At 41.9% G+C, this 25,272-nt stretch overlaps 1 protein-coding gene across 2 annotated transcripts in view; it reads right to left on the reverse strand.

Annotated features, from left to right (window-relative positions):
• BACH2 (BTB domain and CNC homolog 2) overlaps nt 1–25,272 on the reverse strand; it is a 302,749-nt gene that overhangs the window by 39,179 nt on the left and 238,298 nt on the right. For both annotated transcript variants that reach the window (XM_073675711.1, XM_073675710.1), the window contains one exon: nt 210–1,745. In XM_073675711.1, coding sequence (XP_073531812.1) covers nt 210–1,745 — 1,536 coding nt within the window. The remainder of the gene's footprint in view (nt 1–209; nt 1,746–25,272) is intronic.

Here is a 25,272-nt window from a genome sequence, read left to right on the forward strand (position 1 = left end):
TGTCCTATGTGCCTGTGCCCTAGGGATAAAATAAAAGTTCTAATAGAAGTGCATCTGCAACTATTGAGCTGCTTAGAACCACATCTAATCTTTGTATAATACAAACTACCCTTAAGGGAATCAACTGACAGAGCAGCGTAATACTGCACTATATTCTTTCATAAAGATCTAATAAAATATATAGTTCAACCACTTTCTGGGTTCCTTACCTCGTGGCCTCTGTCTTGCGCCGGACATGACTCACTATCAGCTTCTGAAAATGATCCAGATTCGTCACTTGAGTTTGTTCCATAAGACTGCTCACATTTTATCTGTGGCCGTACTTGATTATAGATGGAGTCAGCCATCGAACAAGCTTCTTGATGATCAGTGGATGGAAATCGTGGGCCTTGTGAACAGGGAGATGATGAAAATTCAAGAAGAGGAAGGCTACAAGGGGATCCACCACTGCCATCTTCTGCATATGAATATGAAGAGCATGAGCTGGATGTCCTTGTTCTAGTTTCCAAAGGTGGAGAACGAGGACATACTTTAATTGGCACAGGACAACTAGTGTTTGGCCGCAGCCTTCCTGGCAATGGGTCTGTTATAAGCCCACTATGGGAGAATGTGTGCGAGCTAGGTAGAGATTGACTAGCTCCTGCCCAAAGACCCTTTGGCACATGCTCAGAAAACTCTTTGTCCAAACAACTGACACCAGAATATGATTGCACCGGGGTGCTTATTTGGTCACAAGCACTAGAAGAGAATATGACACTTCTCCTGTCTAACTCCATTTCATGCTTAGAGGTAAGCTCTGAACCAGACCCCCGGAGAGGTGAAGCCATGAGGAAGTTAGCGGAATCTTTGTGAGGTTCACAGGACAGTTCATAATTCCCAGTGAAAGGGTTGTATTCAGTTTTATGGTCACCCTGAGTTGCTCCCTTTTCCACAGGGCATGAAGGACTTCTGACAAAGCGTTGTTGGGAAGTACCAGGCAAGTCAGGAAATTCCCCCCCTTTCGTTCTACTGAAAAAAGTTCTTAGATTGGAAGGAGATGACACACTTTTGGGTGTGTCAATGCTCACAGGGCTCGGCTGTTTCCTGACCATCTCAACATCTCCTTCTTTATCCCTGATGTCATTTTCATCCCCAGACAAGCAAAGTGTAACGCTCTCTTCATCGTTATCATCGTCCCGTGGCTCACTTTTTATCTGGCTTAAAGGAAGTCCTGATTTTAGGTCGATTTCAGAGTTATGTTCATTGAATGTGCTTGTAAAACCTGAGGTACTGTGTGATGTATTGTAGACATTCTTAGTACAAGCCAACTGGTATTTTTTATATCGTGGGTAGCGGATTATAGGATCCTTGTCTAAACTTTCTTTGTTTTCACTTTGCATATTGGAATTGGCCAACATAACTTCATTTATATCAGCCTCTTTCTCACCTGAACCAAAGTTGAAAGGCTCATGGTGCATTCTTTCCTTGGGGCAAGATATTTTTGAGGTTTCAGATTCCATGGTTTCCTCTTCACAATCAAAAGTCTCATTGTGCACACTCTGGCATGAGGTGTCTTTCTTACACAGAAACAAGCCATCCTCATTGTTTAGAAGCTGCGACTGAAGGAAGCGGAAGCAGGAGTCCTCCAGGTTATGCATACGTAGGAATTCAGCACATTGGATGACCTCTTGGATGTTTTCTCTGCTCAGTAATAGCTTCGCAGTGTAGGCAAACTGCAACAATGGACCAAATCCTCTAGCAGTGACCTGCAAAAAAAAGAAAAAAGCAGGGAAATTGCCAACATTACTATCAGCACAGCAATTGTCCAGAGTCCCTCAAGTGTAGTGAGATAACTTGACAGCTACAATGTCCATATATAACACAGTAAAGTAGCAGTTAATCTTCCATCAGGTCAGCAGTGACTCCACATTTAATAATTAATTCCACTTGCTTCTACACATCATGCCATGGCTGAAAAAGAAATCTAGACTGGAACACAGGCAGGAAAACTTCAAACAGCATCCCTGATGAGTGATAAAAATGTGCTAGCTCAACACAAGCAACCACATCTGCCTCTACTGGTGAATGAGGAATCCCATTTTGCTAGGAATCCTATCATTCTACAGGTTTTAGACAGAAAAAGACAAATTGCATTTTTTTGCCAATATGACTGCTGCGTCTTTACATCTGGAAACCGGCTGACTAAATCAGCATGTCTCAGACGAAATAGTATAAATAATATAGAATTTCTTCTACATGTACATGTAAAATAAATAAATGTTACATCAGTAATTTAACATTGTCATTTTTAAACAATAAAATTGACTAGATTTCTTAAACTCTCCTTCTAAACCATAATTCTAATTAAACTTTCTTAATTTTTGTTGTGATGGTAAATATTTTTATGTTCAAAACCACAATTTATAAATGATGGCCAGAATGGCATGCCATTGGTTGGTTATTGGCCGGTTAGCTAATAAAAGTATCATTTATACAATACTCGTTTTTTTTGCATAAAAGTACTTGGTAACATCCGTGTGTAAAAAATACAGTATTACAAGGATCTACTACAAAAGGAGCAAAAAACGGATGTAAAATAGGTATTATCTGTTATGATGCGTTTCTCATAGACATCAGTGTTAAAAAGAATGGATTCCATTGCTATCCGTTTTTTTGGGCCAGGCAAAAAAGTTGTGCAGGCTTCTTGTTTTGATCCAGCTAAAAAATGATTAATAGCTGGAAAGGAGGCAAACAAAAGACATTTTCATGACACTTTTGTTCCCATTCAAATTAATGGGTCTTGTATTGGAATGATCCAAAGGGGATCGAAAAACAGGAATAACCATTGCACAAGTGAACAGAGCCTTACACGGTATGACACGATTATTTTGCTTTACAATGTAATCATTTTTAACACAGTTTTAAAAAAAATACAACAAAACTAATAATAAATGTAAAGATATGATTAAGCCATTTCCATTTATCTACAGTGTTTCCCAAACCCCGTTCTCATGTTTTCAGGATTTCCTTAGTATTGCACGGGTGATGGAATTATTATTAAGGCATCAGAAACTGCCAGCGGTTCTCACCTGAAAATGCTAAGGAAATCCTGATGTGTTGGGGGCCGTGAAGATGGGGTTTGGGAAACACTGATCTATAACCAGTGTCAGACTAAAGAACATTGAGCCCACCAGAGGATTTGATTCTGAGGGCCCACCTTTCTCCCCTACTCAAGAGCCCCATAGCAGCTGCAAGGTTTGCACTGTGAACTCTCGGGAAGGAGAAGCCAGGGCCCACCGGAGGATTCTCCGGTTCTCTGGTTGGCCAGTCCAATCCGGTCTATAACAATCACATGGCAGGCATTACAAATCTCTGTAGACTCTCAATGATAAAAAATCTGCTAAATATAAATCATATTACCCCAGTAAATCTAAGGCAACAATCACACGTGTGTGTCTATTTTTACATCTGTGACATTTTTTAGCCATTGATTCTTAAAAAGGGATCAGTGAAACAAGGATGAAACTTAGTTGAAAAACTGAAGTACAAGGCATGTCTTCCATTTTTCATCCATGTTTAACGGGTTCCCAGTGACTTTAATGGACGAGTCTGATCCGCAAACCGGATGAGAATAGAGAAAAAACGAACAGTACAAGGAGGTGTACAACGGCTGTACTTGTAAGAACAGTATCTATGTAATGTTCAATGATAGGGAAATAAAATGCAGGATCAAAATTGCTGCAGAAGCCATGAGATTCTGAAAACCTTTCTGACTCATATTTTCAAATCAGAGAAGTGTAAAAATACAGGAAATATAATAAGATATTAATACAGATCAGATCAATTACGTGATTGCTTAACCAATTACCCAAAAAGCTAAAATTAAATTCTGCTGCAACACTATTCCTGGAAAGTTACCTTGGTCACAGTGACATAGCAACAACAGGTTGAACCAAAAGGGAAGTAAAAGTCAAATACTGTACTTATTACAGATATCAGAGGCACTGACCATAGAGAATAATGTAGGCACCAAAATGAGGAAACCTGCCAAAGAATGAAAGATGCTGATAGAGACAAAAGAGAACAAAAAAGTTGATAGAGGAGACAAGTTGTGTAGAAAAGAAATATGTATCGGAACATACAGAATGTGTCAAATTTAATATGGAGATTAAATACTTTTACATTCAGCTATTTCCTTCTGAGTGTGAATGTGATTTTAAATCAGGAGAGGGGAGTAAGCCACATTAGAAACCACTAGTGATGGCTAATCTTTAGTAAGAGCAAAAAGAATCAGTCATGTAAAAAACAACAAGTTTGATCCTTTTTTTCCCAACAACTGCCAAAGTGAGAGAGCTAGGGCATTCTCATACACATTAGAAGTCCAATCTGCTTCCCTGGAGTCTGTGGATTGTCAATTGAATGTGTATGGACACCTTAAAGTACATTTTATTTAATAGATCTTGGAATTAAAATAAGTTCCACAACTGGATGCGTTAAAAAAAATGTTCCTGTGCTGAGATAATCTTATAAATGTGCCCCTGCTGTGTGCTGTGTAATGGCTGTGTCTGACCGTGCAGGAACATGGTCTGATCATACCACATCTCCTGGGCAGGGGAGGAAGCAAAAGAGTGTACAGACAGGGGTGTACAGAACATTTGGCTTACCCCAACACGTTAGATTGTTGATTGCGGTCGACCATATTAACATTTTAGTGTGCTGCGTGGCAGGCTATAATGATAAATTCAGCTTTGCTACATCTTCAACCCAATCAAAGAAAAATATTCTTCCTTATGTGTAAAGAATGGATGTTAAGTCGCCTCCCATGATAATCACAACTCTTTCAATAAGCGGTGTTCGGCAGTACGACACCTAATTACTCTTCCTGACAGGTATGAGGAGGGATTTTCCTGTCCTAGCACATATACACAATAAACAGTCCTGTAAGTGATTCATAACATTCCATAGTAGAGCTATTTCATCAGAGAGCATGGCTGAGAGCTATAGAAAAAGAACAAAAAGCCGCATTCATTGTATCCTGGATGTTGTGCTCCAAGCTTCTTTAATGGACTACACAGCATTTCGCAATCTGGTTACTTAGTACGAGCATATACACACACAATACAGCCCTCTACATCACTGCTTCGACTGCAACGTGGAACTTCACAACGGTCACTCAAGGTTCTTGGCGTGATGACAACATTAATCTTATTATACCGCTGCAAGCATTCTATAGCACCGTTACCATGTATTGTGTAGCACACAAAAACTTCTACCCTAGTGACCCATTCCTACAAAATGTGACATTTATGAAGCAACACTGCATGTCCCACAACAGCAGCAGGAACGGCCATGCAGACACAACTCTACAGTGACTTTTGGACTTTGTGCTAATCTGTATCACTCATTCAGAAATATACACAGCAAAAAGATAACAAACTGATGTCAGGAGGCCAAAAGTCAAATGGAGTAACAAAGTGTCTACAGTTATGTGACCTTTTACATCCATATAAAAAGTGTAGCGCCAGGATAAAGCATTTAAAGGGAACTTAACATTTGCAGAAACAATATTTACCTGTAGATATCGGTTTAATCTGCAGGTAAATAGTGTTAAAATGCAGCCTTGCTGCCTTATTGAAAGAGCGGTTAAAGGTAGATGATGAACATTTATTCTCCCAGCAGCCGCTTGCTTTCAGTTATAGAGGTGTGCAGAGAGCGACTACACTGTGCTATACTGTAAATGTTGGCTGTAATCATCCCTCGCCACACTGATTGAGAGCTGCATGAACACAGGCTGTCAGTCAATGTATTAGGGAGTGAGTACATCTATTACTCACAGCATAGTGAGCAAGGACTGCAACCACTCGGTACATGCTCCTATGACTGAAAGCGAGAGGATACAAATTAATTTCCTCCCTGTAGCCGTGCTTTCAATGAGGTGGCCATGCAGCATTTCCATGGCTACTGGACAAGAGCCCTGCAAACGGTCTCCTACATACTCTCCAAAGTATCATATTGAAAAGATATAGGCCCCAATTCATCAAAGCAACTACACCAGAATTTAGGGACTTTTGATATTTTCACACCGATTTCACTCAGACCCGGAAAAATGGGCAGAGTTGCGGTCGGACGGGAGCATGATACCACAGATTGTCTAATTCAAGCTATGTCATACCTTACACCATGAATCTTACTTCATTCACTGGCTGGAGTAAGATTTCTGTCAACGCTCATGGCTGTGCATGCCACTTGTCTCTTGGAGAGTCATGAGCGTCTGACTGCAACACGCTCCCTCATCAAGACCAGTGTGAACATTGGGGGCCATGGTGCTGCAGAGGCTGGTTAGTCTGTGAGGCTGTTGCAGTGGAGACAGCCAACTGTGTGCAGCCAGAAGCAACAAGTTAGCCAAGGCCTGGTTAAAGGCCATTACATTCCCAGAAGAGAGGAGCGTGTGCTTTGAGTGGATAAAAAAAGATATTGGCCTGGATACATCAAGACCGGTTGTTTTAACGCCATTCTTGATGAGGAGGTGTGCTGGAGTCGGACGCTCCTGATTTATTAAGAGGTGCACCCCTCTTAATGAATCAGGAGCATCTAAAAAGTGGTGTGCACCACAAATTTACTCCTGTCAAGTATGACGAGCCGCTGTTCATCATGCATTTGACGAGTTGGGGTTGCCATGCCCCCGTCCCGCCACAGCTCTGACTACTTTGTTGGAGCTGGGCAAAAATGGAGTGAGAACATCAAAAGTCACAAAATTTTAGCTCACACTGCACCAAAATTTTGTGACTTTTCAAAACTTTTTACACCAGAATTCTGGCGTAAAAGCTTTGATAAATCGGGCCCATTGTATCTTCAAGTGCCCAAAAAGTCCAGAAATGTTACTGATACAGCACAAATGTCTATAGTTATCCTCCTCGTGCAAGAGGCAAACAGAGCAGAAAGACGGCCTTTGATTTTCGGCCACTGCACCTAGTGGCTGTTTTTGTCTGCAGTGCTACTGTCACATTCATGGCGCTACAGGCAATCAGGGAGCTCAGCAGCTCTGACCAGCCAGTGACATCAAACTGGGCAGAGCCGCTGAGCTTAATTATAGGCTGCAGCACTATCGACATGATGCTAGCGCTGCAGACATTAAAAGGCACCAGGAGAAGTGGCAGAGACTCAGTGCTGGAACCAAAGGCGGCAAGTTAGTTTTTTAAAACAAACTGCAGCTAAGGGAGAGGCGATTTCCAAAACTGGAAAACCCCTTTAAAGACCAAATCTCAGTCAAATTGTTACTCTTGAAAGATGTCATCTCCATCTAAGAAGTGAGAACGTAGGCTGTGTTACGAAGAGACTGAACTCTGGAAATATTGCAGGTGTGAATAGCTCCCAAGGTACAAAATACGTAATGTCAGTGCAAGTGTTTCAAACCTGTGGTTCAACAGATAGATGAGGTATGCTGCAGTAGAGAATGGTCTACTATAGACCTTTAGCAGCATATGGATTGGGGCAGCAGCCGGCAGCCATCTTAATTTGCAGCCTGGCCACTGACCACTAGGCCTCAACTAATTACGGTACTTTGCAACTTGCTGAAATTATTTTGTTATTCTGTTCTTCAAGAGTCTGCAGCCATGAAATGTGAGAGTAACTGCCATACATTGTACCACAACAAAATCTAAAACCATTAAATGGTCACTGTCGTTTCAAAAAGTTTTACATAAATCAATGGTCGCAACAAATACAGTATAAGATCCTTGTAATATTTTTCTATCATAAATACATGCTTCTTTGTTCACTTATCAGCCCCTCACCCCACTGAAATAGAGTTAAAATTTGTCTTGCTCAAGACAATACAGACTGCCAGCTCACTGAACGATCAGATTACAGCTGCCATTGAAGTCTATAGTGAGGAGAGGGGAGAAGCAGAGTGTGTGAGGCACAGACACATACAGTGCTTTATCTAACCCCAGAGCTGGATTCACAGCTACACTGCTGTACATTAATCTCCATGCTGCTGCTGCTGCTGATTCTTAACAAGTGTTGCACAGAACAGGAATCATTCCTCTTTGTACTGTGTGTGAAATCACAAGTGCATGAAGGGAGGAAAAATTGGTAAAACAATGAAGGATATAAGTCAAATAATGGCCAGAAATAGTGCTAATACTCAAGACACACATGATGGGCTTTTTATGAAAAGACACCAGAAACTATAGGTACGTTTTGAGCTTGTAACAATTAAGGTTACCGCACCCATTTCACTCTGTGTATATGAATAAGGAAAACATATTCGTGTTGTTTTACAGGTCAAAGTGTTTATCGGAGCATAGTGTCCCCTTTCATATGTATTATTTTGTTTAGAACTGCATAAAAAAATATTCTTTCAATATAAGTGTGGGACGAATTCTTCTGGTGTGCTAGTTACTTCTATTTACCCCTACCTGAGGTAATTTCCAGAAATGTCTATTCATTGTTGTTACATTGTTCCCATTTATATTTGTTACATTGAAATAGAACACAAATTCCAGATTTTTTATGCACATAGGCCATTAAAAGACTACTGACGCCGCAGGAAATACTTTGAAGCCTACTCTACATGCAAGCTACTGATCATTAAAATTCAAATACTGAGATTCAGAATTCACTTGCCATTGTTCTTTAACCTCCGTAGCCCCAAAGGAATTCTACACTGAGGAGATAGAACTTCACCATCTGAATGAAAGCCAGCACTCTTAATAAATGTGAGACGGATTCTTGCTGGCTGGCAATAGATTTCAATCCCAAACTCCTTCTTCCTAGTGAACATCAGAATATCATAGCTTGTAGACTGATAAATGCCCTCTGTCTATGCAATAATGGTATGCTTACTATTCCCACCATCATATTTTAACAGAAATTCTTCTCGGTGCTCTGTGAAGTGTGGAAATGCACCATTGCCTTTGTGATCACTATGCTTAAGACTGATTTCAAAAGCATTTGCTTCCTATAAGCTGTACTTTGTTTTTATATCCTTCACTAGGTCTCAAGGAATTGCCTTTGTAGCAATTTCCAACTAAAATTTAATTACATTAGGTATATGTAGCACCCTGAGGATTCGGCTGCTACAGGGGTATTGCACCTCAACCCAGAGGTGTGGTATTCCACTCCCGGGTAAGGATGGAGTGTGGAACTGAGCTCAGTCAGCTGCATGCACTACACACATCCCATTTCCGAGGAGCAGACCAACGGTACTCCCACTTAGAAATGTGCAGGTACGACCGAGTCTGTTCCTGGCTGGAGTGGGAGGGGGGTGGTACATCCCAGTAGTGTAGGGGCAGATAGGGGGAGCAGCCTGGGTAAAGTTAGGAGCTCATTGGGTGCTGGTCACCTGAGCTCACACATAGAGGGAGTATTTAAGGTGGGCACCATCTAAGATCAGAGTCAGTCTGCCAGAGTGTAACCTGAAGAGAGCAGAGGAGCAGAGCAGCCCAGAGAGAGTGAGAGAGGAGAGCCAGAAAGACCCAGAGGGGGAGACAGAAAGGAACTCTGAGAACCCAAGTACAACCCCAGGGTGAAGAGTTGGCAATAGGGTACCGGATCCCAAACTGGTGGGGGCTAAAGCATACCTCAGCCAGAGACCGGAGGCCGTGGGCAGGATCTGCCACGGCCACCCACCACATCCACCCTGAAGGCAAACCACGTGTAGGGTCAGGGAACCCAAGGCCAAGGGTCTCCCAACAGAAGGCCCGAGGGAGCTGGACCTAGGTGGATCCCTGGTGGGGACGGCCAGAAGAAAGGACAAGAAGGAGGGCTCAGGGACACGCTCCGGACTTGCTTGGGGGTTGGCTGAATCCAGGACCTGGTGGACGCAGCGCGGCTCGGGTGGTCACTGAAGGCCGGAGTGACCGGAATATCTGCAGTAAGTAAACACCCTGAACTGCACAACCCGACTCTGTCTTTACTTATCATCTACGCTGCACCACCACAACCCCCATCCTCTGCACCTGACCCCCTGAGGCCATACCCCTCCCGTTGGGGGTTATACTATCTAAAGCTGCACCAACACCATCAGCCTCAGCGGACCCTGCTGCAGCGGCGGCCGTAGTGACCGCAATCCAACGGGTGGCGTAGTCGACATAACGAACTTTGTAACATCTGTAGGACTGCCACACACACTGAGTTTGACACCCTGGGCACGGACCGGGTCACAGCCACTCGGAGACTACAACCCCCATCTGATCCGGCTCCGGGTATTCCCCTAAAGAATATGGCCCAGGGGGCGCGTCATATACATTTGTTATACTTATAAATGCTGTATGTAAAGAATGAGAGCAACCACAAATGTTTCCACCCCTTGGATTGTGTGAAATTATTAAATTTGTCATGAAAAAAATTACCATCCATAAGATGTATACATATATCTCTGTCTGTCAGTTTGTCTGTCGCTCTACATCTATATATTTAAAATATACACACAAAGTGGCCCACAAAAGTATTCACCCACTTGGCATTTTCTGTGTTTTGCTACCTCACAACCTAGAATTTCACTGTTTGTTTTTGAGGGTTTGCATCAGTTCATGTAATGAACATGCCAACAACTGTGAACATTTGGTTTTCCTTTTATTGTGAAGCAAACAACAAATAGGACAAAATAACTGAAAATGTCAGTGTGCATAACTATTCACCCCCCCTTCCCCATAAGTCAGTACTTTGTGGAGCCTCCTTTTGCGGTAATTACAGCTGCAAGTTGCTTTGGATAAGTCTCAATGACCTTTCTACTGGGATTTTTGCCCATTCCCCAAGGCAAAACTGCTCCAGCTCCTTCCAGTTAGATGGTTTCCTCTGGTGAAAAGCAATCCAAGTCTGACCACAGATTCTCAATTGCATTAAGGTCTGAGCTGTGACTAGGCCACTTCAAAACATTTACATGTTTTCCCTTAAACCATTCAAGTGTTGCTTTTGCAGTGTGGCTTGGGTCATTGTCTTGTTGGAAGGTGAACCTCTGTCCCAGTCTCAAAATCATTGACAGATTGAAACAGGATTTTGCTGAAGAATATACCTGCTTTTTGTACCATCCATCTTTTCCTCGACCTGGATCATATTCCCTGTCCATGCTGCCGAAAAACTCGTGTTCTTGGAGTGTAGAGCTATGTTGGTTTGGTGTTTACCTCGGTGGCCAAAAAGTTAAATTCTGGTCTCATCTGATCACTGAACCTTCCTCCATACATTTGGGGAGTCTCCCAAATGTCTTTTGGCAAACTCAAAATGAACCTTACAATTTTTGTGTGTAAGTAAAGGCTTTTTAGTTCCCACTTTTCCATAAAGGCCACTTCTATGGCGTGTACAGCTTATTGTGGCCATATGGACAGATACTGCAGTCTCTGCTTGGGAACTCTGCAGCTCCTTCAGAGTTACCTTTGATCTGTGTGCTCCCTCTCCGATTAATGCCCTCCTTGCCTGGGCTGAGAGTTTAGTTGGGCGGCCCTCTCTAGGTAGGTTTGTTGTGGTACCATGTTGTTTCCATTTGATGATAATGAATTTGATGGTGCTCCGGGGCATCATCAGCAATTGGGATATTTTTTTTTTTTTTTATAACCCAACCCTGACTTGTACTTCTCAACAACTTTGTCCCTGACTTGTTTGGAGATCTCCTTGGTCTTCATGGTATTGTTTGGCTAGTGGTGCCTCTTGCTTAATGGTGTTGCAGCCTCTGTGACCTTTCAGAAAAGGTGTGTATATACCGACAGACCATGTGACACTAAGATTGCACACAGGTGGACTTCCTTTCACTAAGCTTGTGACTTATGAAGGTAATTGTTTGCACCAAAATTTTTTTAGGGTCTTCATAACAAAAGGGGTGAATACATATGCACATGCCAATTTTTAGTTATTTGATCCCATAAATTTAATTTATGCCTATATTTTCTCACGTCAGTTTCCCAACTTAGACTATTTAGTGCTGATGCATCACACACAAATAGGATTACAAAAATATTTGACCACAGGTTGTTGTGTAACAAAATAGGTAAAAAGCCAAGGGGTTGAATACTTTTGCAAGCCACTGTGTGTGTATATGGATATATTAGGTTTAGACACTTGTTTAAATCAGATTTTTATTTTAAACAATTATAAACAATTTATACATTGAGGTTTCTCTCCAGGTCACTATCTATATGACAATAAAACTTGAGGGATTTACATTTTTACACTTGATGCTTACAATAGGTTAACATTTCTTCTATAAAGATCACTTTTCAGCTTGTGCTGTGTACACTGGAATATGGCTCAGTAATCAACTTATTATGATCAGAAAGCAAAAGTTTCAAAGCTAACACCTGAAAAGGAGATTCAGATATGTCACCTGACGTATCCTTCAATGAGGATGAATGTTTGGAATCCAGCTTCCTTTTCATGGGTGTCCCTCTTTTTTTGCGAAATGTTTCTCCTTATGGAGTGTGCCAAGTCAGCGTAATGAGACTTATAGGCCATGCAATGCTCCCCTGGGAAGTTAAATATGCAAATAGCCTCTTCAGAGAGAACGAGGACTTGAACTCTATGGGCACCAGCTATTTGCATATTTAAACTCAAAGAAAAGCATTGCATGGCATACACGTTTCCTTAGGCACTCTCCACAAGGAGAAACATTCCTTGTTAGTAAACTGTCAGAGGTCTCTAACCTAGCCATATCAGATCTGCTGATGGAGGGCAACACCACAAAATGTGTGTCTGCAAATGGACTGTCTGGTTTGCTTCTTATCCTAAGTCAAGTGACTTAAGATTGCTACATCCAATAGGTGGCACTAGAGTTCAAGTCCTCTTCCTCTCTGAAGAAGATATTTGCATATTTAATTTATTAGAGGAACACCGCATGGCCTATAAATCTCTTTAGGCACTCTCCACAGAGTGAAATGTTCCCCCTTAAACTCCTTGTCAGAGGTCTCTAACCTAGCCAAATCTTATCTCTTGTTTTGCACTGATGAGGGGCAAACACCACAAACTGAGTGTATGCAAATGGGGTGTCTGGTTTGGCTTCTTATCCTCAGTCAAATGAAAAGGCTTCTTATTGACTTTTAGGATTGCTACTTCCAGTAGGTGGCACTAGAATCCTCGTCCTCTTTCTCTCTGAAGAGGATATTTGCCTCTTTTTTTTTTGCATGACACAAAAGTGTTTCGTTTCCAACACAATGCGGATGCACTTTGCTGCGGTGCAGTGTAAGTAAATCTAGCTTATGACTAATGTTTTTTTATGTAATTGTGTGAGTTTGCTAATACACTATAACTATGCTGCCATCTTGCAGACACTGGCAGACAGAAAAGAAGAATGATGTAATGTCTAAGTCATGCTTCAGAACCAGAATTTAGATAACCTCTGCAGCATCTATTTTCAAGAGCTTGATTGCTTGGCATACCAAACATACATGAAGGAATGAAGCACAGCATGCCAAAAGTTTGGAATTAATTTAGCTTCTGTCAACAACTTATGCTTGTGCAAAATGCAAGCTTGCAGTGTGTAGCCAGAAGAGGACTTATACGGTAACACAGACAACGTCCAGAGACTTTCATTACAAACGCGCACACACTGTCCAGACACCTGCTTTTTGCCTCTCGATCTGCTGGTTATGATTACTATGTGGTGAACCATATGATACACTCCCTGGGAGCACTCAATGAGTTAAAAGGCATACTGGAGCTATGTCTACAATGCAAAATCAAAATAGCTTCCCTTCTGATGGGGGACTCACATTGAGAAATGTGTACAAGCATGTTATGGATCATCTTAGCATGTACTGGATAAAGTGTCATTTCCCAGGAAATGTCGCAAGGTGCTAAAAAAAATATATGATAGGCCATGGTGGCTTTTCAATAAGCGACTGTAAAAACAATTTGGTAAAATATCAATGTTCTAGGAATATGCAGCTTGCTTGTAACTTCTCATCCACGCCCTTCAAGTTCCCGAGCAAAATAAGGTTACACATAAAAACTAATTTACAAGTTGAGTCAGTGTTAGCAGGATATATTATCACCACCATAAAATAAAAGCACTGTCATACACTATCCACTGTGCCCTTTGAATGTTTGCACCATAATTTACGATGATATGCTTAATAGGTTTTGTCAGAGGCATGTATCCAAATGAGAAATAATTCTGAAGTGGCTGCAAAGTGGAAGAGTTATGCAAAGCTATTAGTGATATTTTATGGAATAAAAAAAATATACATATACAAGGTCACCCTGGCTGAGAAGAAGGGCTCAGCAGTTAACCGTACACCAAAAATGAGAATTTGTCCTGTGTAATATTTTTTTCGGGGGAAACCTTAAACTGATCATGGTGTCTGATCTGCAGGTAGCATCTTAGAGAGCAGAATGAGCTGAACACAATGATATAGAGTTTTGTGGGAAGAGAGTCAGTATAGCTTGATTTTATTCATCTAAGTTCCTGCTCTTTGTAGGCTTAGAAGTCCAGTGGGCGGCTGTAATCAGTGACTGCCGCCTTCCCTATTCCACTGTGCAGCCACAGTTAGCTGCCCGTCACTAGGATGGCCTCCTAACCACATAAAGAGCAGGCGTTTACAAAAAAGAGGGAATCTACCAGCAAGATCAACCCTCCTAAGCCGTCTATATGGGCATGCAGGTCATAGGAAGCTGAATAAAATGATAACTTGATATCTGATATTCAATGTCTTATTCAAGAGAAATCCAAGTCTTTCTTAATATGTAAAAGAGCAGTTAATATCTATGAGCCAGACATAGATCTCCTTGAGAATCTGCCTCCAGAGCTTGAAAGGGGGCATTAATAGTGTGAGAAAAATAGTTCAGGCAAGCAGAATGTCAGTCATTACATGTCTCACATTGGTTACATCCCCTTAAATTTAAAATAAGCTCTGGAGTCAGATTGTCAGGGAGATCAGAGCCTGGCCCATAGTTCTTAACAGCTCATTTATATATTAAGAATAATGTGCAGTTCTCTGGAATAAGTCAAGAGTTCATGGGAATATAGGAAACTCTGAAATATACAGTATATTATCAGACATTTGTGTTCTTTCTGCAGTTATGAGCCACTTCTTCTCCTCCCTGCCGCCTGAACTCACTATCTACTCCGAAAAAGCAGCTCAAATCAATCTTAATCATAGCAAGATGAATTGCCAGTTCACTAAGGCAGGGGTCTCAAACTCGGCTGGGTATATGGGCCGCACATGGAAAAAATTTGAATTTGGGGGGTCGCATTCTTTGTTCAATGTGACATTTTTAGTGATACCATTTTTTCCGTGTTTATTTTTTTATGGCTTGGGTCGTTATGGATGTGGCGATAATAAACGTGCACTTTTTTGTGTTTACTTTAGTTTACATATAAAACAGCATTTTTAGTGCCCAATATTTTTTCATGCTTTATTTTTATTTTTTTGATTTTTACAATTTTGTTTCCCCCAATTGGCCACATTCAGTAATATTGTCTTACAATTAGCATCATATAGTAATAATGGCAAACATCTTGTAGTAATGTTCCCCATCCAAGTCCCCATCTTGTACTAATGTGCCCCATCCAGGTCCCCATCCTGTGGCTATGTGCCTCATCCAGGTCCCCATCTTGTGGCTATGTGCCCCATCCAGGTCTCCATCTTGTGGCTATGTGCCCCATCCAGATCCCCATCTTGTGGCTATGTGCCCCATCCAGGTCCCCATCTTGTGGCTATGTGCCCCATCCAGGTCCCCATCTTGTGGCTATGTGCCCCATCCAGGTCCCCATCTTGTGGCTCTGTGCCCCATCCAGGTCCCCATCTTGTGGCTATGTGCCCCATCCAGGTCCCCATCCTGTGGCTATGTGCCCCATCCAGGTCCCCATCTTGTGGCTATGTGCCCCATCCAGGTCCCCATCTTGTGGCTCTGTGCCCCATCCAGGTCCCCATCTTGTGGCTATGTGCCCAATCCAGGACCCCATCCTGTGGCTATGTTCCCCATCCAGGTCCCCATCTTGTGGCTATGTGCCCCATCCAGGACCCCATCCTGTGGCTATGTTCCCCATCCAGGTCCCCATCTTGTGGCTATGTGCCCCATCCAGGTCCCCTCTTGTGGCTATGTGCCCCATCCAGGTCCCCATCTTGTGGCTCTGTGTCCCATCCAGGTCCCCATCCTGTGGCTATGTGCCCCATCCAGGTCCCCTCTTGTGGCTATGTGCCCCATCCAGGTCCCCATCTTGTGGCTATGTGCCCCATCCAGGTCCCCTCTTGTGGCTATGTGCCCCATCCAGGTCCCCATCTTGTGGCTATGTGCCCCATCCAGGTCCCCATCTTGTGGCTATGCGCCCCATCCAGGTCCCCATCTTGTGGCTATGTGCCCCATCCAGGTCCCCATCTTGTGGCTATGTGCCCCATCCAGGTCCCCATCTTGTGGCTATGTGCCCCATCCAGGTCCCCATCTTGTGGCTATGTGCCCCATCCAGGTCCCCATCTTGTGGCTATGTGCCCCATCCAGGTCCCCTCTTGTGGCTATGTGCCCCATCCCGGTCCCCATGTTGTGGCTATGTGCCCCATCCAGGTCCCCATCTTGTGGCTCTGTGTCCCATCCAGGTCCCCATCCTGTGGCTATGTGCCCCATCCAGGTCCCCTCTTGTGGCTATGTGCCCCATCCAGGTCCCCATCTTGTGGCTATGTGCCCCATCCAGGTCCCCTCTTGTGGCTATGTGCCCCATCCAGGTCCCCATCTTGTGGCTATGTGCCCCATCCAGGTCCCCATCTTGTGGCTATGTGCCCCATCCAGGTCCCCATCTTGTGGCTATGTGCCCCATCCAGGTCCCCATCTTGTGGCTATGTGCCCCATCCAGGTCCCCATCTTGTGGCTATGTGCCCCATCCAGGTCCCCATCTTGTGGCTATGTGCCCCATCCAGGTCCCCTCTTGTGGCTATGTGCCCCATCCCGGTCCCCATGTTGTGGCTATGTGCCCCCTGTGTTGTTCTTCACACACATAAAAAAAAAAAAAAAGATGATTCTCACCTGTCCTCCGTTCCCTCGGCGGCCTTCCTGCAGATGTGGCCCACAGGCACCACAGAGTCAGACCCCTTGACGATCCCGACCTGGTCCAGGAGGAGCCGCCGACAGCAGCGCTGCATTGCCGCACAGAGACTGTCTCCCAGCACAGCATTTTCAATGTCAGCCGCCGGCCAATCAGAGGCCAGCAGCTGACATCTGCATATGGCAATGACGTCATACTCGCTGCGCCGACACGCAGATATCAGCTGCTGGCCTCTGATTGGCCGGCGGCTGGCATTGGAAATGCAGTGCTGGGAAACAGTCTCTGTGCGGCAATGCTGCGCTGCTGTCGGCGGCTCTTCCTGGACCAGGTCGGGATCGTCAAGGGGTCTGTGCCTGCGGGCCACATAAAGCAGCCTCAGGGGCCGCGTGTTTGAGACCCCTGCACTAAGGTGTCAGGTTACACTCCCTATTAAATTCAGACACAGATCTGTGCAGCAGCTTCAAACAAATATTGCTTCCTCTCTAGAGTGCTGAAATCACAGCCACACAGCTTAGTACTGATGTATATTATCCTCCATACTGCTATATATTGTTTTCCATGAAAAGTGAAATATGTATGAAGCAAGTCATATGATAGCCAGAAATGTACACACATATGACAGCTTATTCTGAAAAGATATATGAGTTGACAAGTATGATTTAAACATTTTCTAACATTTGTTGTCTGCGGCAGCTATGTAGACTCAATGGGAGCAGACAATCAACAAACCCTATGTAGTGTGATCCTGCAGTCATACTCCCTCCCATTTATCCCCCATCTTCTTCCTAACATACAGTAATGGGCGAAAGTGTTGGCACCCTTGAAATTATTCAAGAAGCATCCAGAAATGGATGGAAACAAAGTTTTTGAGAGTTCTGAAGTGGCCATCAATGAGTCCGGACCTAAATCCCATTGAATATCTGTGGAGCGATCTTAAAATTGCTGTTGGGAGAAGGCACCCTTCAAATATGAGAGACCTGGAGCAGCTTGCAAAAGAAGAGTGGTTCAAAGTTCCAGTTGAGAGGTAAGAAGCTTGTTGATGGTTATAGGAAGCGATTGATTCCAGTTATCTATATCAAAGGGTGTGCAACCAAATATTAAGATGAGGGTGCCAACAATTTTGTCCAGCCCATTTTTGGGGTTTTGTGTGAAATTACGTCCAATTTGCCTTTCTATGTTTTTTTTTGTGTTGTTCTAATACACACAAAGGAAATAAACGTGTATAACAAAACATGGGTAATTGCAATAATTTTCTGGGTGAAATACTTCATTTTCTGTAACAATTTCCAGAGTGCCAACACTTTCGGCGATGACTATATAGAGTATTTAGACTATATAGAGTATTTAGACTATATAGAGTATTTTAGCTGAAAATGGGTGATAGAATAAAGAGACTATATAGGGTTTGTAATCTGTTGCCACAAAGACACAAATTCACCTATTGACTGTGGACTAAAAAAAATAGTTGTGAGGATTTAAAATTAAGGTGTACTGACAACTCTGCTCTAAAAATCCCTACGCCACAGTCCTGTACTGCACAGTCATAGGTACTGCAAAACAACATTATCGGGTACTGACTTTTTCTATGCTATGATATTGCATTATCTAATCTCAGCTACGTATGACCATAACCTGCCATATGGTTGATTTATCCGTATAATGCAAAATTAGGTGAGAATTACAATCATTGAATATAGATGCAAAAAAAATTATTACAAATTTTGTCTAGCGCTCAAGTGAAAACAAAAATAACATGAAATTAGTGGAAAAAGAGGAATGGTTCAGCATTAGAGATGGTTTAAAAGTCATACATGATAAATCCTGCACATTAGGAGAGAATAGGAATGACTTATCATATCACAGCATAGCAGCAGAAGCTAAGAGGAATAAGGCCATACAATTTGCCTTAAATTAATAGGATGAGTCAACACAACCAGTGCTGACAATGAGGAGATATGCACGCTGCATAACCGACTTTGTCTCAATCATTTTTCAGATTGGATTTCTCCCCAGGAGATGCGGAGTCAGACGGGTGGGAAGCAAGTTGCTAAGCTACTTGTCCTTCCCCTCGTTGTCACTGTCACCTTCAAGGTTGTTTACTACCAGTGAACACTATCAGGAGATTGAAGAACTGAAGAAGCCTCTTTGTCTCAGGCGACCAGAAAAGGGTAGAAGTGGTTTATCTTAATGAAAATTGTCATTTTTCTCAGTACAACAGGCATGGCTTGTGTTCGATCAAGGATGGCTGCAAAAGCTGGGACTAAAGAGTTGTGTTATGGCATGTAGGACACTGATTATAATAGGACTGTGTGATTTCACAATTAGGAAAATTCAATTGCATTCAGGATAAGGGTGATGTACTCAAATGTATCTTAAATGTATAAAAACAGATTTTAAATATCTGGCAGCAGGAGCACACAGAGGAGCATAGTATTTGGAACATTTTGCTTTGTTATGTCTACAGTTTCTATGCAGAACTATGTGTTTCAATAGTTACAGACTACAAACCAAATCTGTGTTGTTTGTTGCCATCGTCATGTGTTATTCTAACTTTTTTTTTACATACTAAAGATTATTTGCATTGTCAAATTTTAGAAAAATGTTGGGCATTCAGAAGTATACCAGGCATGCTTTCCTTTGAACCTCTTAACAATTGACATGTATATTTAAAATATATAAACCATGGGGATATATTAGCACATTAGTTACAACAACCATATGTTGCATACCACTTTCATATCATAATATGAAAACACAGCCCAAGAAAGATTCCTATGGGTTTTAGAAGAGACATATGATTCAAATACATTTTTTTAATAAAACCAATATTTTCTTAATAAATGTATGTAAAATACACAATTAAAATACACAGATGAACCTACAGCTTTCAGGCTGTGTGGAACAGAATATATACATTTTCAATACAGATGGCAGATCAAGTTCTCATTGCAGAAAGAGGCTAAAGTGCAAGTGCTGGGGTATTTAACCAATGTTTAGTATATTGACCAGAAAATGAATCTAATTAGGAGAATATTAACAGGATTGCCATAATTATCAACATTCACATTAGGCGGGAGTTGTTTACTTGCATTATGTAGAAGACGGCAATAGTGCACCAAATGGGTTATATAATCATGGTCAAAGTGCTAAAGTGCAAGTGCTAGTGCACATGTAACTAAAGGTTACTTAATGTAATCGCCCCAAAACCACCATGATTAGAAAGATATTATCATGTGTTTAACAGTCTAGTAGTGTTTACAGTGAAGGATTGTAAACTACTTACATAGCTAATGCGATGAGGATGGAGAGGTCCACACACCAGGTAGCTGACACCCATACACCGCCGTTTTGCCCCCTGGAAGACTACTCCTACCAAATGTAAATGTTGATAATTCTGGCAATCGTGTTAATGCTCTTCTAAATTAGATTGTAGCGTACTATTGCAGTCTTCTACATAATGTATTTACATAAGTAAACTACTCCTGCCTAATGCAAATGTTGATAATTCTGGTAATCATGTGTTAATATTCTCCTAAATAGATTCATTTTCTGACCACTATACTAAACATTGGTTAAATTCCCCAGCACTTGCACTTTAGCCTCTTTCTGCACTGAGAACTTGATCTACCATCTGTATTAAAAAGTTATATATACTGTTCCACACAGCCTGAGAGCTGTAGACTCACCTGTTCATTTTAATTGTGTATTTTACATGCATTTATTAATAAAATATTGGTATTCTTAAAAAAAAAATTCTTTAAAGCATATGTCTCTTCTAAAACCCAAGACATAGGAATCTTTCTTGGGCTGCGTTATGATAAACCATGGGCAGCATGGTGGCTCACTGGTTACCACTGTTGCTCTGCAGTGCTGGGGTCCTGGGTTCAAATCCCACCAAGGACAATATCTGTTAGGAGTCAGTATGTTCTCCCTGTAATTGCGCAGTTTCCTCCCACACTCCAAAGATTTATCGATAGAGAATTTAGATTGTAAGTCCCAATGGGGACAGTGCTGATAGTGTCTTTAAAGTGCTGTGGAATATATTGGCGCTGTGAAAGCATGGATAATAAAAAATACTTTTACAGCCTGTCATATAGCGAATTACTCCTCATATTCTACATCTTGTTGGGGTTATCACTCGAAGTTTACTCTGGCTTTTACAATCTGAGAATTGTAATCTTTACACCAAACATTAAAGGGAAGCTGACAGGTCCCCTGACTGTGTCCAACCACTACTTTAGCAGTATACAGGTCATTTCCTTTATTCTAATTAGGTGTTTGATGTGCCTTACTAACTCTGCAATTTTTCAAAAATAACCTTATATACCGCACTAAAACGCAGGAATGATAGTGTAGAATACAGGTGATAGCTGATCGATGCAAGGTTTATTCTGCCATACCTAGAGAAAGCGATGTTTCGACCTATTACAGGTCTTTGTCAAGTAGTAGGTCGCTTTCTGTCATACCTGCATTTGAATCGTTTCCAAATGGGTCCCTTGACTTTCAGGACTTTGATTCCCTTTGAAGGAGAGTGCTGCGGGCCACATGTCTTCCCTTGTACACTGCACTGTCGCATATGCTAAAGAGGCAGGACTAGTCAAGGAGGACCCATTGCATGAGATTTTCAAAACACGCCTCCCTGGGTGTGATTGACAGCCTGTATACAATATGATGCAGGGTATTTTATAAGGGTTAATAAAAGGCAACACTTTAACTAATTTCCACTGTTAACCCTTTATAAACTGAGATAAAAGCTGCACAGGGAGTACCAAAGCAAAGGTAGGGATGCGGGATGGGCAAAACAACTGGTACCCATTTGTTTAGTTGGCCGACAATTGAATTAAACTTCTTATTAGCCTTAAAGGGGTATTTCTATCCCAATATGTAGTAGGTGTACTATTAATAACATTAGCAAATACCTCCAATTAGAAATGTAGTATAGTTCTTCTGATTGGCTTTGTCTCGTTACTCATGTGCAGGCATTGCAGGACCTTAGGTATCCATGGTTACAACCACTGATATAGTGACAGTTAGTTAGCTAGTTGCTAGTGGTCGTAACCTTGGATACCTAAGGTCCTGCAATGCTTGCACATGAGGAAAGAGACATAACGAATCAGAAGAACTATACTACATTTCTAATTAGAGGTATTAGCTAATATTATTACGCCTACTACATATAGTAATAGGATCTTGAAGATGGGAATACCCCTTTAAGTCTCAACTTGGACCTGTATCAGAGCCACTTAGGATGAGTCATTCATGTATATTTTTATAAATACTGCAATTTAAATGACCTGTCTATAGAAGCAGACGTTTATAGACTTTTTATCAGCATATATTTTCACCACGACTTTACTATCTTTAAAGAAGGTGACTTTATTAATCTGTCAAATCACCACTCTAAGCTAAAGCAATAAGAGAACAGATATTTTTTAGGTCAGCAGAATTTGAAGTGCAATGTGAAAAAAATGGAACTAATTTGAAATCAAATCGATCATACCATAATGCTCCCTCACAAATAGGATTATTTCATTTAAACCTCAGATCTGTCAAGCTTTATTGCTTCAAATGGACCTGTCATTTCCTGAGTTCATTGTAAATTAGACTGAAATCACAATTTATGTTTGGTGAAGTCACTGCCTGGATGTAAGAAATAAAAAAAAATTACACAGCAGTTAGTAATTGAGCAAAGTCACTGTGCTGCACTGAGAAGCAAGGAGTCATCTTGCTAAATGAGGATTCAAGCAGTCCTATACCTAATAAATAGGAGACCTCTGGGAAAAGTGCTGAGCGTAGGCTGGATCTATTTCCAGCTTACATCAGCAGCTGCTGCCTCTGGGATCGTGCATACACTATACCATATGCAATCACTCCTATGCTGCAACCTGTCTGATAATGAAAGAGCATGGCAGAAATCTATACTCGAGTGGAATCCGAAATGAGAGAAATAATGCAGAGGAGAAGGAAATAAACCACGTTTTGAAGTCATTAGAAAGAAATACTTTGACACATGAAGTGTTGTAACCATTAATAGCACTTATCACATGGTGGAGAGACAAAGGGACAAATTAACAAACTGACAGAATTGGGCCATTTTATGCTAATATGGGCTGCTGTGCTCGAGATTATACTCCTTGGTGTCTGGCAAATGGATGCTATTAAAAGAACAGAAACTACATGGTCAACATGCTAGAGAACATACAGCTGACATATGTTCTGTAGGATAACCTACAGGAAATACCCATGTAATAATGCAGATGGCATATACTCTATATGTGTATACCAGCAGGACATGGCATATGGCTGTATGCATTTGTCACCAAAAAAATAAAAAACGATATAGGGAAATAAACAAATGATTCCAGAAATTATGTAGTAGACTGGTTAAATATGGGAAAAAGCCAAGTTACTGACCTACTAGTGCAAAAAAATGAATGACTCAAACTATTAGCAAATCGACAGCAGTGACATGGGGGCAAGAAAAGGTAGCTACATAACAAATCATGGCCACTAATGCTTCCTATGTACCTCCGACACTTCAGATGGTTTGCAATATGTTGAGGCATTGAAAAGTTATTACTTGATTCTGCACAGTAGGGCTTGTTCCTTCCACGTCCAGCAGTCCATGATAGTTTTTATTTCACAGCAGTTGGAGCTCCAGTTTTCTATTAAAAATCTTCAACCCCGCTGCTTCTTTTCACACACCCAGAGATTAATGACAGGGATAGGGTAGAGGCTTATTACATACTGATTTATTGCTGACTGAAGTGTTGATATCATGTGCTTTTAAAGAAGCACTCACATAAATATTTTTCTTCATTAAATGTGTGTAGATGTACATGTTGTGTAGTGGGAGTGTATTAATATACTCACCTACCGCCAGTTTCTCCGGGGTCCAGTGCAGTTCTGCTCCTCTTCTCAGTGAAGTCACCGCACCTCAGACTACCCGGATCACTGTATGCTCTACGCATGAGCCGGAAGTCTCTTTTACAATGTAAGCCTATGGAGCCAATCCAGGTCACGCAGAGCGCAGCATGAACTGGAGAGGCTGCAGAGTGGTGATTTAATGGAAAGAGAAGCAGAACGGCGCTGGATCCCACAGAGAGCACAGGCAGGTGAGTATATTAATAATACAAAACCCAGATACATAATGGCTGGCGGCACATCAATACCCGTAGGCAAGAGTGTGCCACAACAGCAGCATAGCTCCAACACACATATGAAAACAAGAGGCAACTGGAGCTTATTCAATGCAAATAAGAAAAATCTTTATTAAATACATATTGAAATTGTAAAAAGTCATATGACGTACATTAAAGTGTGATGTGCTCAGAACAGAGGCAGACACCCCAACGGGTAACCAGCCCAGGGAGTTAAAGTGCAAAGCAACAAAAATTTTTTTTTGTTAGGTATAGAGGTTTACATGTCCACACATATCAAACTGGCACAGAAAAAACCTTTTAAAACAGAGTCTATAAAGAGGGGCAGACAGTGCTGCTAGAGTGCCCCACAAATGGCCAGAGCCAAGGGGCAGAAAGTGGTAACCTTCATAAGGTATGGTGCCAAAAGTAAAGCAAAGATTGGACTTGTGGTAAGACACTTACCCAGAGGCTGGGAACCCCCCAGTGGGATGAAAAGGTGCTGTAATCGCTTCCCAACGCGCGTTTCGCGTTAACCGTGCGTTGCTTTCTCAAGGTGAGTATATTAGTACACTCCCACTACACTACACACCATGCACATATACACACATTTAGTGAACAAAAATATTCATGGAAGGCTTCTTTAAAGGACTCTGTTAGCAAAGAAAGACTGTTCAAACCAAGTACAGGAGCTGGGTGCACCCTTGTTGTGGCAAACATTTAACTGCATATTCCCATCTATCTTTGTCCTTCTCTGGCTCTATAAAGCCAGAACTGTCAGTCAGAGAAGTGGGGGAATGGGGTAGAGAAAGATATAAAACAAGAAGGTGGGAAGTTGCACTAAAATGTTTTTCCACGCGAAGGGGGCACCGAGTGACTGTACTTGGTTTTGAACAGTCATTCTGTGTTAATATACTCCCTTTAAGTTCCTTGGCTACCACTATAACAATCAGATTTTTATCATTTATATAGCGGGATCATATTCCACAGCTCTTTATAGACAACAAAACCTCTGTCCCCAGTGGGGGCTCCCAATTTAAACTCCCTATCTGTATGTCTTTGGAGTGTGAGAGGAAACCAGAGGAACAGAAGGAAACCCACACAAACACGGGGAGAACATACAAACTATTCGGTGGAATTTGAACCCAGGCTCCCAGAGCTGCAAAACAACAGTGTTAACCACTGAAC

This window comes from Phyllobates terribilis, unplaced genomic scaffold (genome assembly GCF_046119375.1).
Source record: "Phyllobates terribilis strain yellow unplaced genomic scaffold, ASM4611937v1 Scaffold_3__8_contigs__length_932513732, whole genome shotgun sequence".
NCBI lineage: Eukaryota > Metazoa > Chordata > Amphibia > Anura > Dendrobatidae > Phyllobates > Phyllobates terribilis.